This window comes from Egretta garzetta, unplaced genomic scaffold (genome assembly GCF_000687185.1).
Source record: "Egretta garzetta isolate BGI_Z169 unplaced genomic scaffold, ASM68718v1 scaffold443, whole genome shotgun sequence".
NCBI lineage: Eukaryota > Metazoa > Chordata > Aves > Pelecaniformes > Ardeidae > Egretta > Egretta garzetta.
In genome coordinates, this window is record NW_009259109.1 from 354,271 (window position 1) to 372,587 (window position 18,317).

At 44.8% G+C, this 18,317-nt stretch overlaps 1 protein-coding gene across 1 annotated transcript in view; it reads left to right on the forward strand.

The window, feature by feature from the left end:
- Nucleotides 1-18,317, forward strand: part of KIAA0319L (KIAA0319 like) — a 31,375-nt gene that overhangs the window by 2,127 nt on the left and 10,931 nt on the right. The window contains exons 2-9 of the mRNA XM_009635356.2: nt 4,009-4,706; nt 9,868-10,159; nt 12,251-12,361; nt 13,029-13,120; nt 14,312-14,399; nt 15,639-15,731; nt 16,409-16,541; nt 17,886-18,114. Coding sequence (XP_009633651.1) covers nt 4,009-4,706; nt 9,868-10,159; nt 12,251-12,361; nt 13,029-13,120; nt 14,312-14,399; nt 15,639-15,731; nt 16,409-16,541; nt 17,886-18,114 — 1,736 coding nt within the window. The remainder of the gene's footprint in view (nt 1-4,008; nt 4,707-9,867; nt 10,160-12,250; nt 12,362-13,028; nt 13,121-14,311; nt 14,400-15,638; nt 15,732-16,408; nt 16,542-17,885; nt 18,115-18,317) is intronic.

An 18,317-nucleotide genomic window follows, 5' to 3' on the forward strand; every position in this document is an offset into this window, starting at 1 on the left:
TCCGTGGCCGGTTCTCCTGCCCTGCTGGTCTGCCCCAGCCTATGAGTTCCTGTATGTGGCTGCCGCGTGTGGCTGCATAGGGTCCAGCACAAGGAACTGTGGAAGGGACCGAGCAGGCTGCGCTCTCAGTAAGCAGGAGATAGCGACTCTGCCGGTGCTCACAGCTGCCTTCTCTCATTTGGTGCAGGTCCGTGTTTGCTTAGCACAGGTGCTGCAACAGGTTCTGTGAAGGTCCCCATTTGTAAGACTGTGAGTATTAGCACGTGACTTCTTGGCACAACAATTTTTTGGCCCATAATGTGTTCCTGCAGGACTCTCAGAAAGGAAGTGTTTTGTGAACTGGCTGAAAATCTTCCATGAAATGCACATGTAGACTGAGGAGGCCTGCACTTAAAGAGAGTTGTCTGAGTGTGTGATGCCCACCAAAGACCACAGGACTTGCTTAGATGAAAATCAGTATGGTTCTGCAGCAAATGTACCTCTAGAATGCTAGGCTGGCATTTTGTGAGTTGTCTGTTCGCTTCTGTCGTTCCCGAGAGTTAACTGAGCTTTAAGCTATCCATATTTCAAATAAACACATCCTAGGTGGGCATTAGCAGAGTTCTGGAAATGAAATCTGGCCAAAATATAATTCAAATCTCCGCATCTTGGTTTAGCAATGGCTTAAAAGAGCAGCAGAATGCTCTCAGCATGGTAGTGTTGTGTCATCTGGGCTAAGGCATAGAATCATAGAATCATAGAATGTTTTGGGTTGGAAGGGACCACTAGTGGTCATCTAGTCCAACCCCCCTGCAGTGAGCAGGGACACTGCTAACTAGATCAGGTTGCTCAGAGCCCCATCCAACCTGGCATGACTCTGGCATACTTGGGAGATGCTTATGGGGATTCAGGTTTTACATTTTAGATGACTAAGTATATGACTTGTGTTATGTAGTGACTTTTCACAAGGGATACCTGCCCTGGGAACACTTTTCTCTTAAATACTCCCCATTCTGTTTGCGCCCCACTTCTAAGCCTGTTACTAGAAAGCTGCTGCTGAACTTCACTGGATTCTGTGTGAAGCCTTAATTGGAGTGGTACGTATGAGCCAGGACTGACATCTGAGGAGAGATGGATGAGCACCAGTCAAGGAGGAGGAGGGGTTTGGGGGATGTGGGAAGCAGCACATTTCCCTTTTGCACAGGATATATTGGGGACAGTGCTTCACCTTTAACAGAAAGTGATTTTTTTTTTTTTTTTTTTTTTTTTAGGTTAAACTGGTCTTTAGGCTAAACTGAGTCTGACTCTCTTGAAATTCACAGCAATGGTGTTATTCTTCCATTTGTTACTTGTCTCTCTAAGTCTGGACTGTGTGTGTGTGTGTACATACATGCACCTTTCGTGTGTATACACCCTCCCCACCCCATACTCTGTCCTAATTCCAGGCCCATCAGGTTCGTGCCAGGTGCTTGTCCCCGCCTGTGCGCACAGTCGTGTCAGGGTGACTGGCAGTCCAGGCACTTCGGTGTGTAATGAGGTCGGTTGTTGCCCCAGGCAGACAGGCTGCCCGCCTGCTTGCTCTCGAAGGAAGGGCCTGTGTTGATATAAAGTGTGACAAGGATGGTGGTGAGTTTAAAGGTGCTGATGTCAACTTCTCTCTCTGTTGAACATATGCAAAGTTTCATTTACACGTTGCAGCTGGATGTTGCTCGAATGAAGGGCTTCCCTTCCCCACCTTCTGCAGGGGTGTGGGTTCAGATCCCCACAGGGGCTCTGGTCCCCTGTGACTTGGCCGCAGATCTCAAGTGCATTCTGCTGCAGCTGATGCTAGGTTTCTGGAGCCTTGTCTTCAAACAAACTGCCTTTGCTGAGCTGGCTTCACAATAAGCTATAAATAACACTTCTGCTTCCTGCTTTCTGATGCCTCAAAAATAAACGTTTCCTCCTGGTGTTGTGAGTTCCCTTTTTGGGTTGAAATTCTTGGTGCAGCAAAAGATTCCACACAAACGGTATGTGAATATACCTGTCATCCTTCATTTTAAACAAGCAGCCAATCCGTTCTGGGTGAGAAAACCATGGTATGTGGATACCTTTAATGATCAGGAGTGCAAAAGCTGTTACACCTACTGTGGTGTTTGGGACAACTGAATTACAATGAAATATGTCCTCAGTCTTCCCCACTTGCTTTCTTTGGTCATACGAGGTTATCCAGGTCATACAAGGTTATAAAAGTGCTATGACTTTCCCCTTCCTCCTACACCTGAGGATAGTGCAGGAGGAGGGGGAACATCACAGCACTTTCATGTCACTAACTTTGGCTGTTGGCTGTGATTCAGAGGGTCAGAGTTCCTTGCCACCTCAGTAGTGTGAGATAAGTGTCTTTGTGGCTGGAGTTTAAAGTCCTGAAGTCGCATGCTTCAAGTAGCCTAGAACAGCCAGAGTGGAAGACGCCTGCATCCGTCTGTACTGGTCTGGTCTCACGAGGGAGTTTTCCAGGACTGGTGCTTCAGGAGGTTGAGGCTGACCACTGCTTGTGAGCTCCAGACTTGATCAGAAAAATACTTCCCCCTCTACACTTCAGTCTGTGTCGTGGTTGGCACATGTCAGCCTGCCGTGGCTCAGCAGGGCTGTCAGAGTCGTGGCGGGCAGTGGGGACCTTGCACGATTTCTTCCAAGAATCATAAAATGCAGTGCAGTCACCAAATTACTTCTATTTGGTGGATGAGACATGGGAATCCGTATGGTCTTTCTGCTGTGCCTCAACATAGTCCATCTTTAATGTGTTTGTAGCTTGGAAGTAACAGGAGAAGTGGGCTGAGAATTCTTCTCAGGGGAGACAGGCAGACGGATCGGTAGCCTCTACATCCAGGCCTATTAATTTGTTTAGTTCCCACTGTAGTGAACGTGGGTATAGCGCAACGTGAAGTCTGTATTCATTCAGAGTTACTGGAACGGTTACTGAACTTTTCTTTATATGCTGTCAAGAAATGGGGATCAGGGTATTATAATTTAAATTATTTTAATGGAGAAGAAAAGTTTCCCATTTGTGTTGTGTTCAAGAACTTCATTCTTAACAGGCAGGGAGCCAGATCTGGAGTGTATTCTCCAGCTGCGCTACTCAGAGTCCAGCGACATAGTTTGTAACATAATCTTCCAGTGACCTATTATCCTTTGGATGCTGAACACAGCACAGTGTAATGGTCCCATAGGTCATTAGTCTATTTTTAGGGAGTCCTTAATCTGCAGAGCTCTGAATTTTGGAAGCCTTTAATCCATTGATCCCTGCAAGCGCTCTAATTTTTCATGCTAAGGAAAAAAAAAAATCCATATGCAAAGCAGTGGCTGCTTTACTGCTGATTTGCCATCTGAAGTAACTTGACTCTTAAAACCCACACTTGACAGATAATCTCTGTTATAGAAAGCACTATGGTGGAGCGGGTGGCAAGGATAGGCCTTGCAGACCTCTATTCTAGAAAAGGTAATGACTTCTGAAATGGAGCAGTTTCAGTAAAGTGACGTTGACTTCAAACATCAGCATGGAGGAGGAGAACGTGCCTTTACACTAGGAACCAGCCAGTCGCTGTTTCCAGAGTTCTCCTTCAAGGCAAACTGTGGGCAGAGAGGCAATGCTGTTTACTGGTTACAGTAAGAAACTGCACTGGGGATTCCTGGGTTCAGTTTCTTAACTTGCTGTGTAACCCCAGCCTCACTGTGCAGTCTGGGCCTTACAGTCTTCCCTGGAATGGGAATGTTTCTGTTTTCACCTCTCTTGTTGTAGCTCCGTTGCTATCAGAGGGTAGTGGTCCCACTGGTAGGAGGTGCAGACAGTGGATTGTTGCTTAAAATCTTGTGTAAGTACTGGATGCTGAGGCCAGGTATAGATTGCGAGAAGCCCCTGTTTTACTGTCCTGTACCCTCTCTCCCCGTTGCTCCTGTGCCCTAAATTCATCTTGACAATAGTGATGAGGATCTATTGTCCACTGCTTTAAATGACTGAGAATTTTCTTTGTCTTCCCTCCCCCTTCCCAGATGCAGACTGGAACAGATCTATATGTGAGCCGGGGAAGGTCCTGTTTGGTGGCCGTTTGAGATCGTGGGAAGATCACCATTTACAGCTTCTGGAAGGATTTCATACTGTACGGTCTTGTCAGACTGCTTGCTGCCAGAGCCCCACCTGTGATGCCTTTTGGTTCTTGGAAAATATGTGCATCCAGGTAAACTGCACTATGCCTGGCGTGTGTCAGGCAAACAGGACTGGCTTTTCTGACTCTGTTTTGGTGTTTTTAAAGAAATCAGAAAGCACAGAGCACTTCATAAAGTTTCAAAAAGAAGGTGATGTGAAGACCCGGGCTCACAAATGGTGGGACTGGGACATCCCTGTCCAGGGGAAGAAAAGACTGCGGAGGTCATTCCAGAAGTGGAGCTTGGCAGGTAACAGGGTGGAACTCCTGAAAAGGGATATAGCAGTGAGCCCCAGCAGTGAGGCTGCAGCCAGAGCATCAGGTAGCGAATCTAGAAGCAGCCAAAGTGAAGCAGAGCGCTTGAAGGATCAAGTACTGCGGCGCTTAGTGGCAGGCAAGCCTGTTCCTGAAGGCCATCCAAATAAAAAGAAGGACTCGCTGACAAATGGACAGAATGCAAGAGAGCAGAAAACCAAAAGCCCGTTCCCTCCTAAAAGCAATAATGTGAATAGATCGAGTGATGCAGACGGTGTTGGCGTGCCACAGGTAAGTGTGATTGCTGGGGCTGAAACGGGGCTTTCTTGGACAGCTGTCGCCCTCCCGCTCAATCTTGCTTTCTGTAGACCTTTGTCTACAAGCTCTTAAAACTGCTTAAATGATAGGGTACCTTTCTGGAAGCCTGTTTTCAGCCTCCTGTCAACAAGGCAAGGCCAAGGGTTGGGGTTTTCATTTGTTTTTTGGGGGGTAGGGGTTCCCCCCCCCCCCTTTCTTAACTGGGTGAAGGTGAGGGGAGACGGAGGTCATGATAATGCTTATGCTTTGTATAACCAACCCCACAGTGAGCTTGCCAGATGAGAAGGAAAGGGGAGACGTGATGTCAGTGCAAGTGCCTGGGAGTTGAAAACTTTTACCTGTAAAAGTACTTTTTTAGATCCACAAAATAAAAATAAGCTGTTTCCCTCTGAGTGAGGAATGAGGCAGTTAAATATGTTATTTTATAGACTCGTGCATAGAGTTTCCAGTGTACTTTCGTGTCAGCCAGCTTGCTTGAGTTGGCATCTTAATGCCAACTTTTTTGTTCTGTTTTTAAGACTGCTTCAGTTTTGCAAATCCACAAAAGCTTACATTGGCATTGACTGAATGAAACCAGTTTCGTCTCTACCCCAATGTACCACGTTAATCTTGTAAATCTAGGTGTCAGTCTTAAAGAGAAATTGGCACATTTCAATTGTTAAATGATGTTTGTATTTTTAATTCTGCAAATAGTTTTATGAGCCTTATCATACAAAAAAGCCCGTGCGCTTGTGGTGGTGAAATACAAAGAATTCTACTTTGTGCAACTATTCTTTAACTACCTTTTGCCGTGTTGGTAGGATTTGGCACTGTTGAAGCCCCATGCCTTTTCCTGTAGTTACGTTCTTGTTCTGGAAAGTTGACCGAATTTCTTTCTTTCGCTTGTATTCAAATCCTGGTTCCAGGTAGGGCTGTGACTGGCCTGAGCCACCACCCTGCAGAGCAGGATGTGGCGAGCAGCCAAGGGACACCGCTGAGAGCTCCAGGGCAGCCCGGCTGGCGTGTGAAGTCACACACTAAAACTTTACAAATGTTTGATTTTCCAGAACCCCACAGCATTTAGGCCTGACTCAAGATCTCGGCTTTCTCTCTCCCCTGCAGTATTGCAGCATTTCCACTGTTCTTTCTTCCTCCTAATAGCTGGGATTTACACAATGACCCCATTCTCTCAGTTGTTACGCATGGAGAGTTCTTCGCAGCCAGTCTTAAATGTCTTCCGTGCTCTCTTGGGTGATAGTTGTTATATCTCCCCACTTGTTTGGTTTGAAGCGTTGCATTCTGCATTGTATTATTACTGTTCAGTGCCTGTCCAGTAAACTGGTTGCAAATCCTAATTGCATGGGTTAATCAGCTTCTGAATATTGCTGAGTATCCAGGATTTCCCATCTTTAGGAAGCACTTTCCATTGTCATTAAGCTGCATTGATGGATGTATGCTGGGGAGAGGCTTTTCTTCTCCTTACTGGTTTTTGCTAGTAAGAAAGTCCGTATCTCTTGACAAAATGTGGGTCCATCGAAATAAAAACTTCTTTCTAAAATACATCAGCTGTGATAGAATTCCTGGCAGTCACATTTTTGAGACTCAGGATGGAGTTTCTGAGGAAGAGAGAGAATTAAAAAAATCCACCTTAACAAGAATATTGAGCGGAAGCTGGTCCTGCCCAGCCCTGGGCTAATTCCTTGGTTGTTGAACCATCCAACTTTCACTGGCAAGCTATGCAGCTGTCCTTGCATTGCTGATCTGAGCGTGGTTTAATTTAGGCCAAGGATGTAACATTCAAGGCTGTGTACTTGGGACATAGCCAGCCTTTGCAAGAGGGAGATGCTAAAGCAGGGAGTTTTCCAAGTTGGGTTGGTTATGGGCCAGAATAAGTCAAGTTACACACACGCTGAAATGAGTAGAATTTCACCTGGGCCGCATATGGCCCAGTGCATGGAGCCCATGGCTTCAGCAGGTGAGTGCTGTGCATTTAGTACTGTATTGTTAAAGAAGGTTTGGCAGGGGGCTGGAAGGTGGGGAGAATGCTGGATCATTACTGCCTGCAAAGCAGTTCATACCTGGGAGCATGAAACATCTGAAGTGGGAAAGGACATTTGAGGTCAAAGTGGCTCTTAACTTCTCTCTGAAAGAGGGGAAGGAAAGTAAGGTGCATATTCTCCCTTTTTTTCAACAAGCGTTGAATGTGGCGAGGCAAATCTTTTCCTTTGCTCGTAGAGACTCGGGGAGAAGTCAAGTGACTGTGTTAGGAAAACATTGCCTCACTGAGTTTTAATTTTCCTCTTGCAGTTCTGATAGCTCCATAGCCATCTGCAATGTCCTTCGCTAATGTGCAGCTAGCATTAGTTTGTGGTTTTACTGTATCCATGCTATAGAGCCAGAGATGGGTGAAGGAAAGTGTACCAGGATAAACCACAGTGCACCCTGCTCATCAGCCCTTAACTAAGGGAGAGAAATTTGTGCTTTTCCATGAAAGTGAGTGACATTTTCCAGGCACCAGGGTTTCTTCTGCCTTGTTGTAGAAATACTTGTCAATTTTAAAATACAGCAATGTGTTTAATAGCCAGCCAGGAGAAGTATTTAAGCGCAGCACTGCTGATCAGAAGGGCTGTTGCAGCACTGCAGCAGCTCTGCAGGCAGACTGTGGAAGAAGCTGCAGCCTTTAAAGTGGAGCTTGTGTCTTCAGGGTCTTCACCAGACCTAGTGCAAATGACTAAGGGTACAGTCTAAGCTCAGAAGAGGCTATTTTGCAAATTCCGATCAGGCTCAGCAAAGTAAGGTCCTTTTAATTTAAAAATAAAAGAAAATTCCAGAACACAGGTCTTTTTCTTTCAATTAACTTGGGTTTAGTGCGGATTCTGATGCATGTAGCTGCTCTAGTTCTGTCCTACAGGCGTAGGACTCTCAGACAGGGAGAGTGGGTGACTCGTCCCAGGCCAAAGGCAGTTAAAGATCGGAATCAAAAGTGTCTGATGCTCCTACGTTCACTTAGGCCAATATGCCACTTCTGTCTATTTTCGAAGCTAATAAGATAGGACAGCTGGCAAACTTCTAGTCTCCTCCTCGTTTATCCCCAAGAATGAAATCTTCTGTTCTTTGCTTTAAAGAATGCTGGGTTATGGAGTAAAGATAAGAAATGTCTCAGCTTGCAAGCATTAGAGGCATTTTTGACTGTTATGTTGCCCCAGGCAAAGCTTATCTAATTCAAGCTCTCTGCAGACATTTGGCTGTCAATTCATCCTGAAGACTTCTGGGAAGAAGAGGATCTCTCTTAGCTGTAAAGTTGGTTTGGGTTTTTTTTTCTTTTAGGCATTAAAAAAGGAGTCAAGGAAGCATCCAGCTCACTGAAAATATTGCCAAGCGAAGTGGAGACTGGGCTGCTGTGCCTGGCGGGTGGATGCTGGTTTCCTGCGTGCTGTTTGCCACAGCCGTTCTTGTGACTTGTCTGGGTTGATTCTTGCTAAGGCAAAAGTGGTTCCCCATAGTGGTAAGAAGTCACGGAGGCTTTCTGCTTCCGTGCCTTTCCTAAAGAGTCTGTCTGAAGTGTCTGAGTTTCTGCCCGGCTGTTCCCCTCTTGTCGTGCCAGTATTTCTAACTTTATCTTATTCGATTACTTGGCAAAAGGGAGTCAGTATGCTGAGCTGACCAGAGTTTTAGGGATGGGTGTGAGGTGGTATCGCTCGGGACAGCCAACTGTCGTGACGCTGCTGCTGAAGAGCAGCACAGAGCAGCATGCCAGTTCTTGCCTGCATCTTTGTTCCAGAGAATCCATAGTTTTGTTAAAGGTAAAAGAAGCCCATCAACAAGTAAGCAAATAGAGAAAAGCAGCTTATGTCTGTAACACAAACAAATAGTGTTTGATTCTTTGGTCCGTAAAGCTCAGTTAATCAAGCATACAAATGAATTAAGGTGTTTTAAATTCTGAGGGAAAGTTAGCTGAGATATGGAGAGAGGAAATTATTTGCTCAAGACTGCAAAAAAACCTTCTTGCAAGAGGCCTTTGGTGCCTTCACTGCTACTCTTGGCTTGGCTGGCTGCTAGTACGTACAGCATGGCTTTATTTTTATAACTGGCATTTCGTGTTTTCGGAAGCCCAGCCCATTTACTGACCAGATTGTTGCCCACCCTGGTCTAGAGCGTTTTTCCAGTTCCTGTTTCCTGGACTGAATGCCAACAGCATGGTATAAAAGCTTGCGAATATTTCCTCCAATATGAGCTTTTGATCAGCTCCTCTAGTGGAGGTAGGCAATTCAGCTCCAAAACACTTCCCAAGTCAAAGATGGTAAATTGGTCCCTTTTAAACATTTAGCAGGTGTTCTCAAAATAGAGTTAGCTCAACAGAATGCGCTACACACATGTACGTCGTGGTGGAAGGTGAATTGCCAGGAGTATTGCCTGGCAGGCTAAGAACTGGAATGGGGCTAGGTACTGTAAAAGGAATTTTCTGATGAAAGAAAGGAAATTGTTCCTGCCACTCTGATTATTTTCAATAAAGTGGCTCATCCTGTGTGGATGTGTGCAAACTTTCTGCCCGCAAGCTCAGCTCTCTGCCCCAGCAGCATCTCCTGTGGCATGCACACAGGGAACTGTTTGTGTCAGGTCACCTTGCTTTGAAGAGTGATTCTGAAATAAATTTCCTCTTGCTGCAGTGATTCGATTATTACATAAAAATGCCATCGCCATCCTGCTTTGTGCTTGCCAACCACACAGCTTTAGAAAAAGGAATACATGGCCAAAATTAATGGCCCAAATGAACCCAGTTCCTGGACCCTGTCTCTTGCTTATGTCTTACCCCACCTCTCTGTTCTTTTAGCTCTGCTCACGTCAATTTTGAACCTAGATCTTCTGTTATGTTTGCTACATCCACAGCCATGGTACTTAAGATATGGTAGTTAACTCTGTGGTCTTAACCGCTGTTCAACTGAGCAAGAAATGGCCTATCTGCTGTGGAGGAAGAACACGGAGAAACAATTCATAAGAGAGAAGGGGAAGCAGTAAAAGAGCCTGCTTCTGCAAAAAACAAACCAGGGACTTCCCAGCCTCCCTAACTGGAGGAAGAGAAGTGCAACTTAAACGTAGTAAAACAAAACTGGCATTCAGCATTCAAGTCGAACTAAGACAACTTTTTCCTTTACAGATCCACACAGGAACATCTGCACCAGAACCATCAGTGTTGGCTACGTTCTCCAGTCCTGTGGCACAGGGCTTGACAGCCACAGGGAAGACTGAGCAGCCTGGGCAGCCAGATGATGCTTTGGCCCATCCTCACTCCTCAGATCTGTTGCCCACAGACAGCCCCGTGCTGGGGAAAAGCACAACGAAGATGCAGACAGCTACTTCTGTGCCAAGTGGTGTTCCCACAAATAGCAGTGTTTCTACAGTCCAGACCAACACTGCTGCATCACCAAGTACTACTGCCACCACACCAGGTGAGAACACGCAGTGCTCCAGCAAACATCTTCTGTTCAGGTTCTGGTGACAAGCCATTGCAGTATTGAAAAATATGAGATAATTCAGAAATTAGGGTCAAAAGTGCTGATACACGTGCTTCAGCGCATGTGCCGGTTGGACCCCATTAACTCATGAGGTCTGAGAATGGGAGTTTGGCATCATAAATTTGCACGTGACCATTGGATCTGTTTCCAGGAACAGCTTGAAAGTACTGGTTTCCCGAAGTGAAAGTTGAGATGTGACGCAAGGCATACTCCCATGGAGCATTCTTTCCGTAGTCTTGACACACTGCTGTCTGCTAAGTCAAGCAGAAATCTTAACGTCTGCTCGAAGTGGGGTGTAACTGATTCTTTCCTCTTCTGTCCCTGAAATGTCAATGCGCAGTTCAGCCGTGGGGAGCAGCGTACTTGGCCGTTAGCCCATGCTTTGCTTTGCAGCAAAATGATGTTTCTGTTTGCACTGATATTTCTTAAACTATTGAAAATGTATAAAAGCCAAAATGCACTTTTGGTCAGCACTGTTAACTCACCCAGGCCATCAGCTCACCCTGTAAGGATGTGTACATACATTGAATGGCGTATACTGGTCGTGTGATATCCCAGAATCCGGTTAATCCAGTTTGCTGAAGTATTCACAGCTGAATTTCTTTTGAATTTAGGGTTCCTTTCCCTTACAAGGGAACAAGTGGGAAGTGTAAAGGAAACGCTGCATCCAAAGACATTTTTGGCAGGAAGCTCATTGGATTCTTGTGCTGACAAGTTACTGTTCTTTTTAAGGGCTTACCCCAGCTAAAATTGGCAAATGTATTTTGGACATCTTCAGTGGCTTGTGTTGGAAAAATAACGCAGCCAGGGCCTCCTTGTTTTGCTAAATTATACAAAGATGACGTGAAGGGTAGTCTTTCCAAGCAGGGTTGTGTTTGTCTGTTGAGTTTTGGGTGTGTTTTCTTACTGAGATCAGGTTTCTCTTTGCCTTGGAACTCTTTGCAGCTGAAAGACTGATGGAGTTGTAATATCCCAAGGTTTGGAGTAATCGAGAGAGAAGAAAAAAAAAAAATCATTAATTTTTTTTTTTTCTTCTTCTAGTTAACTGGTTAATTCCAGTAGCTAATAAACAGATGGAAGAAAGACTAAATGTCTAACGACGTTTTCTCCATCTTTTTTAACTTGGATTGTTTGTGCATATCTCTGAAATGTTGCCTTTGACAGGGTCAAAACAGGGTAAAGCAACTTTAATTCTTGTTTTCTATGCGTAATTCCCAGGCACGATAATAAAAAGACACAAATAAAACAAACGGGGAGGAAAGAGGAGGACGAAGAGTCAAGAGGTACTCTTAAGAAATGCAGTCAACTTTCTGGTCATCTTAACGCTAATAACAAGCAGAAAAAAAATGTCACTGACCATAGTTTATGAGTCTTTACCCAGAATTCTTTAAAAACAAACTACCTGTCCATTTATTTGAAGTGGAATGGCAAGAAACGTCCTAAGAAAGAGATGAAAAGCAAATATAAATAAAAGGAACAGGTTTGTATTCGGTGTGGTAGCTATGCAGATTTTTAAAACATCTCCTTGGCCCCCAAGCAGTTTTTTCAAAAAAGAAATACCGTGGATTCTTCATATATTTGCGAAAATCTGAAACTGCAGTTTGGTAATTAGCAGTGTTTGTCTCGCTGTGCCTTGAGACTGCAGCTGGGTTCTCTGCTGAAAACCTGTCAGGTAAAACCCTTCCCATCCTGCTGGACCTGGGTGAATAGATTCCCCTGTACAGGCCCGAGGGGCACGTTTCAGCTCTTTAAAAAAGGAGGAGGAGCTGTGCAGTGTCTGCAAAGAGAGAGATGACCGAGTAATTTGGGGCTTGCCTTAAAATTGTAAACCCCTATTAGTGCTTTTGCATTAACAAGGAAAGTGAAACCTGAAACGGGAGCTCTATTGAGTAATAGCATGTTTACAAAATGCAGCCATTTGTAGCTGGTTTTCATTCCACAGACTCGGAAGCCAAGGCAGTTTTTATGTACGTATCTCAATTTTTTCTCCTGTTCCTCTTTCAATTCTGTGTTTCTCCCTCTCAGTTATGAAGGAGCTGGTAGTTTCTGCTGGAGACAGCGTCGAAGTGACCCTGCCAAAGAATGAAGTTCAGCTGAATGCATTTGTGCTTCCTGAGCCACCACCTCGTAAGGCTTCCTGGGGAATTCTGCTAAGGGCTTGTGATGGTGAAATGGCAAATAGGCATTATATATAACATTCAATAAGGACAGTCTTGAAAATGTCTTTTGTCAGAGAACACTTCCCTGTAGAAATTTTTCATCCTCATGCTGCCTCTCACAGAAAATATAGCAAGACACAGAAAGCATTGAAAGTGCCACAATACATTAGATTTGGGAGATGGTATATTCTTAAAGTGGTATGTGAGGAAGCAGTGGATCTTCAGCGTCTGTTTGTGATAATTACTGATAGGTGCCAAGCTGTCTTAGCAAGCCATCTCTCATTTGGTGGATTGAAATCTGATTTGGGGGGTTGACATGGTGAGGAACATATTTCTATACACTCCTCATTTCATCGTGCAAATTGTTCACAGGTATTTGTGAAGTTTTATCTACAGCTCTGTCCCCAATGGCAGTGGGAGACTGCAGAGGAGAGGCAAACACGCTACGTGTTGTGCAGGAACAGGGATAGATGAGATGCATTCCTCTTCAAAAACTGGCATTGTGTTGTGTCCGCAGGATTTGAGGGCACAATTTTTCTCTCTTATTATCCCGGAGCTGTGATTGTTCCAAAGCTCTTTAATGCCTTAGAGGCTGAAAATGAGTTTTGGCTCCAGAGTAAATGTGTTTAGAAGCACGGATTGCCTCTCTTTCCTGGAGTGGGAATTGATTACTCATCCAAAAGACTACAGTGGAGAAATGGAAGGGAAGCACTCCCAGACTCTTAAGTTATCTAAGGTAAAGCTTTTGCTGCTTCGTATCCTGTTGTGATAAATGCCAAGTGGAGAAGACGGGGACCCTGGCAGCCAGGAAAGACTTGTATGTGATTTCAGGAGGAATAGGAAATTGCATGATGGGCAGGCAGCCAAGATTTGACTGCAAGCCCTCTTCTAAGTCTTTTATAAAAAGGAGATTGAGCTGGCATGAGGGAAAGAAGAAATTGGTTTGGGGCTCTAAAAGCTGCCTACAAGCAGTGTGTCAAGCCATACAAATGGCAGAATTTAACATTAACAAGGGGTTGTGAACGTTGCTGCTACTGAAACAGTTTGGTGGTTTGTTTAGGTTTGAAACCTTGTACTACCCGCTGAAAAAGGGACTTGCTGATTCCATTAATGAGAGCGGTGGAGTACCTCGTAGCATGTCCCTGGCTGCTGCTTTTAGACAAGCTTTAACAGTGAAAGGATTGCTGGTTTCTGCACATGGGGATTCTTAACAAGGGAGTGGCTTTAAATATTGTGTGTGAATATACCATGCTGCATTTATGAGACATTCCTTTGAGCATCTTGGGTTCTGCTGCACTTGGAAAAAACCTACCGGCTTTAGTCACGATATCGTGCAGAGAAAAGCCCTTTGAAAGGAGCATGTCTATCTCTGTCAGGGTTTCAGCCTTTTGGATACCACGATTGTAGTCCACCACCTTGTCCTTCACCCTCTCATCGTGGCTCAACAGTGAATGATGAAGGGGTAACTGCCCAACTCGTGTTGCCTAGAAGGAAGAGAAGAAATACTTTTCTTTTGTAAAAACACACAATAAGAGATTTTCTTCTCTGACGTGCAGCCTTTCTCATCTCAAATGCAATCTGCTAGTACAGATTCCTGCGGCCAGACAACCTGAACTAATCTCTGTTATCTCTCTCCTGTTTGCCTATTGTTGCTAGAAAATAAAGCTTGAGTGACAATCCTGTGGCACCTGTGGTAGAAAGAAATATTAGTATTTGGTTTCTGCATAGCCATTATAAACTAAAAGATGTGTGATACCATTCTGGCGTGGAAACCATCCTTTGCTGTGTAGGCATAGGTTGAAGCATAATTGCCTGTGTTTCATACTGCTAATGTGCTTCTGTGCCAAAGCACGGTAACTTGACCTAATAGCTCCTGACAAGGTGCTACCATCCTGGAGGTGAATAATCTTTTGCGTTTTCCTTCCAGCTTACTGTTGGTCTGTATGAATTCAAAGTCGTCGTTGATGGGGAAAACGCACGTGGAGAGGGTTACGTGAACGTAACAGTGAATCCAAGTGAGTTGGTGGAATTGTATCTTCCCTTAACTTCATGTCTCTGGTACCTGTATCATGGCGTTTTGCTTATTTGACTGGACCCTGGTTTAACGTAGTGAGAATTCATTTTACTGTGAACTCAGTATAGATGTATGTGCATTAAGTCATTTCCTGAGATGTGAAAGTATTGCTAATACACATAGCTATTTCTGCTATACTGCCTACAGGCCAACCACTCCATAAAAGAGCTGGAATACCGATACAAAAGTGCTTAGCAAATGCCTCACCCTGGAAGGCCACTGCTTCAATAAAAACTAGCTGTAACCGGGTAAAAAGCTTATAGCAGCAGGAGGAAAAAATGAAGGGAAGCCAGAGCTTTGAAGCTCCTTTGGAGGTTTTTTCTTCCCTGTCCAGTAAAGAATATCATTCCCAACCACAGGCAGGTTAAGTCAAATCTCATCCTTACTGCAAGACATGGTTTGCAGATGAGCTGGTGTAGATACAGGAGCTTGCGCTGACTGTCTCACCAGCTCTCACTTTTTAGACGGCCTGTGTAAAGAGGCAACCACAGGTTCTGCATCTCCTTTTATGCAAAAAACCTCTTTATTTTGAACTCTTCAGCAAGACTTTTTCTACAACCTTTGTGGGCAAAGAAGTGCTCTTGCACTCCCTAAATTAGCAAGAGTGGCTGGCCTTCTGGATGCTGTTGCTGATCATTTCCTTATAAGCAGTGACTCTGCAGCTGGCATCAAAATCATTCATTTTTCAGAGCAGCAGCCAAATTTTGGCAAGACGCTCTAGGTGCTACTCTGTTGGAATGGTCTCTGCTTGAATGCTCGACCCAGTATGGGAGAACTGATGCAGTGCAGCCATTTCCAGACTACTAGCGTGGTGGCAGTTCACCTCCTTGCTTTTTTAAATCCCTTTTGTTAGCACTGTTTCCCGCCTTGGTGTGTAATTTGCTGAAAGCACGCATTGCTGTCATTGATTGTGCTGTTCTCTGCAGTCAGTCTGCTCAGTGGCTGTCTTGGAGCTGTGTGGCACAGCAGTTCCATGCTTTGGACTCCTCTCCTGGACTTGCTGACTGCAGGATTTGAGGGGGTAGATAGGGCTGGGGAGAGGGAAGAGGATGTGCAATGTGTATTCTGCTTGCTACTCCTGGCACACAAAGGCAGAGTAGTCTTGCAGAATTCCTTGGCCAGGGCTTTTTATCGTGATCTGCCTGTAGATGTCATTGTAACAGCTTGGGTGTTGTTGCAGAGCCTCGGGTGAATCAGCCTCCTGTTGCAGTCGTGTCCCCACAGTTCCAGGAGATTTCACTGCCAACCATTTCAACAGTTATCGATGGCAGCCGTGAGTACCCGCTGTTTTAGATGCAGTAGTCTAGCAAGCCTGGTTTCTGTGTGTTGGGTTCTGGACTGGCCCTTTGGATAACATTTAAGAGGAACTGGCTGTGACACTATCAAAAGACTTTAGTGAAGAGAATCAGCCCCTCTGGCCAGGAGAGGGGAATACGCACACAACAGCACCTCTCCATGTTTCCCTTTTGAAGGGCGCTGGCCTGAGCCAATCTCCTAAAAAAGGAAAAGCTCTAGAGGTTGCTGCTTAGAATAAAAAAAAAATTTACTGTCAGTCAAAATTACTGGTCTCTCATGTTAAGCTTCAAATGTATTAGGTAGCTAGCACACCACCTTTACGGATCCTGCCCCACACTAGAGCTTTTCAGGAATTTCTTTCAATATGTTCAGGTTGTCTTACCCCAACTAGTATTATTTTGTTAGCATTTTGTTTGGGGTTTATTTGTCTTCCCCCAACATACATACAAACGTGGGATTAAGGGTGTTGGAGTATACCTGTGAAGCAGGGTAGAGGAGAGCATACGGTTTGGGTATCTGAGTGTAGTAGGGACCCCTGGGCTTGGACCAAAAATGCCTTTACGCGCTAAGCCCAACACTGAAGTGGGGGACTGAACATGCGAAGCAGCATTTTTTAACTCCTTGTATGTGGATTTTCTTCCATAATTGAAACAGAAAGCACTGATGATGATAAAATCGTCAGCTATCACTGGGAAGAACTGAAAGGTCCTTTGCGGGAGGAAAAAGTTTCTAGCAATACCGACATATTGACGCTGACCAACCTGGTGCCCGGGAATTACACGTTCAGGTAGGTTATACCTGGAAGAGTTCATCAGTTTTCATCCCTTAAGAGTAAAATGTAGAAGATTCTTGAAGTGTTAGTCTGGTTGAAAAAAATACCCAAACCCATCAGCAGGGAGAGAACTCCATGTTGTGCACTCTCCACTCATAGAATCATAGAATCGTTTGGGTTGGAAGAAGCCCTTTAAGGTCACCCAGCCCAACCGTTCCCCTACCCCTGCCATCCCACCACTAAAGCCTGTCCCTAAGCACCGCCTCTGCCCGGCTTTTAAATCCCCCCAGGGATGGGGATTCGATCACTTCCCCAGGCAGCCCCTTCCAGTGCTTGACAACCCTTTCTGTGAAGAAATTTTTCCTAATGTTCAACCTAAACCTGCCCTGGCACAACTTCAGACCATTTCCCTCACTCCTACACTTTCAGGTACTTTTCATGGCTTTTCCCTTCAGAAGAGATAAGCTATCCAGCTACTTCTTATTCTTAAGTTGTAGCATTGGTTTAAGATGACGGCAGAAGGGAACGTATGGTCTGCCAGCACTACAAAATGTCTCTTGAAATGTCAAATCTAAACTGTTTGGGTAAAGGCTTAGGAATAAAAGTAGTCTTTAAATCCAGTTTTTAAATGCAATGTGTTTGTCCCAGATAAGTGAATGAGGCCTAATGGTTTTCTGCATTTACCTCAGTAATACGTCATAGCTGATTTTACTTTCATGTTTGTTCTGTTTTTCCTTTGGTCTGCATTCTAGTGTGATGTTCATGCACTGCATCAGCAGATCTATTTAAAATAAAATAAACTGGAGTACCTAAACCACTGTTTTCCCCTTAAGCAGTTGGTATATGAACTAATCAGATCAATGTTCGGATCTAGATGTAGCAAAAAGCAGTTCTGTTGTGTGGTACTAGCCTGCCTGAGGAGGCGTGCTGTGTTCAGGCCACTTGTGGGTTAGTAATGAACTTCTGCATCCACGTTGATGAACATCTTCCATTGGGAGCCAGTGTCGTACTCAGGGAGGTCTTTTCCATCCCAAGTGCGTATGTGAAAGCTGGTGATCTTTCACTACCACCATTTTATCTTGGAACTAGTTGGTAGATTTCAAGTGAGGTGGATGTGGCCGTTGAATTCCTTGCATCGCTTTGAGGTTGATAGTTGGGCGTGTGGGGGAAGTTTCTATTCAGAAAAAGCACAGTTGCCTCAAACCATAGGGTTTTCTCACTCCTGAAAAGATTACTATCCTGTCCTTGAAAATGTCTTAAGTTTCTAACTCTTCTTTTGCGTTTCAGTTCACTCCAGCCACTGTTTTGTATTCAGCTCTGATAATCATGACTCTTCCCTGCTTTCACGTTTTTGTTCAGTCTAACAGTAGTGGACTCAGATGGTGCCAGCAACTCCACCACTGCAAACTTGACTGTGAACAAAGCAGTGGATTATCCTCCGGTGGCAAATGCAGGCCCAAACCAAGTGATCACCCTGCCTCAGAACTCCATCACCCTCTACGGGAATCAGAGCACCGATGACCACAGCATTGTCAGCTACGAGTGGCTGCTCAGCCCTAACAGCAAAGGGAAGGTGATGGAGATGCAGGTCAGTGCAGGTCCTCATCCTGGATTACTCACTAGCTGGCTTTTTTTCTATAATCAAACCATTTTTAATTGGTTGTTAGCAAATGTTTCTTGTAATCCTACAGAGCAAGCACGTGATGATTAGATACATACTTTAAACTAAATCCACATGAAGCTGGTGTTGGCTTAGTGGCTGAGCTGGTGCACCAGTCTAGCCGCAGATTT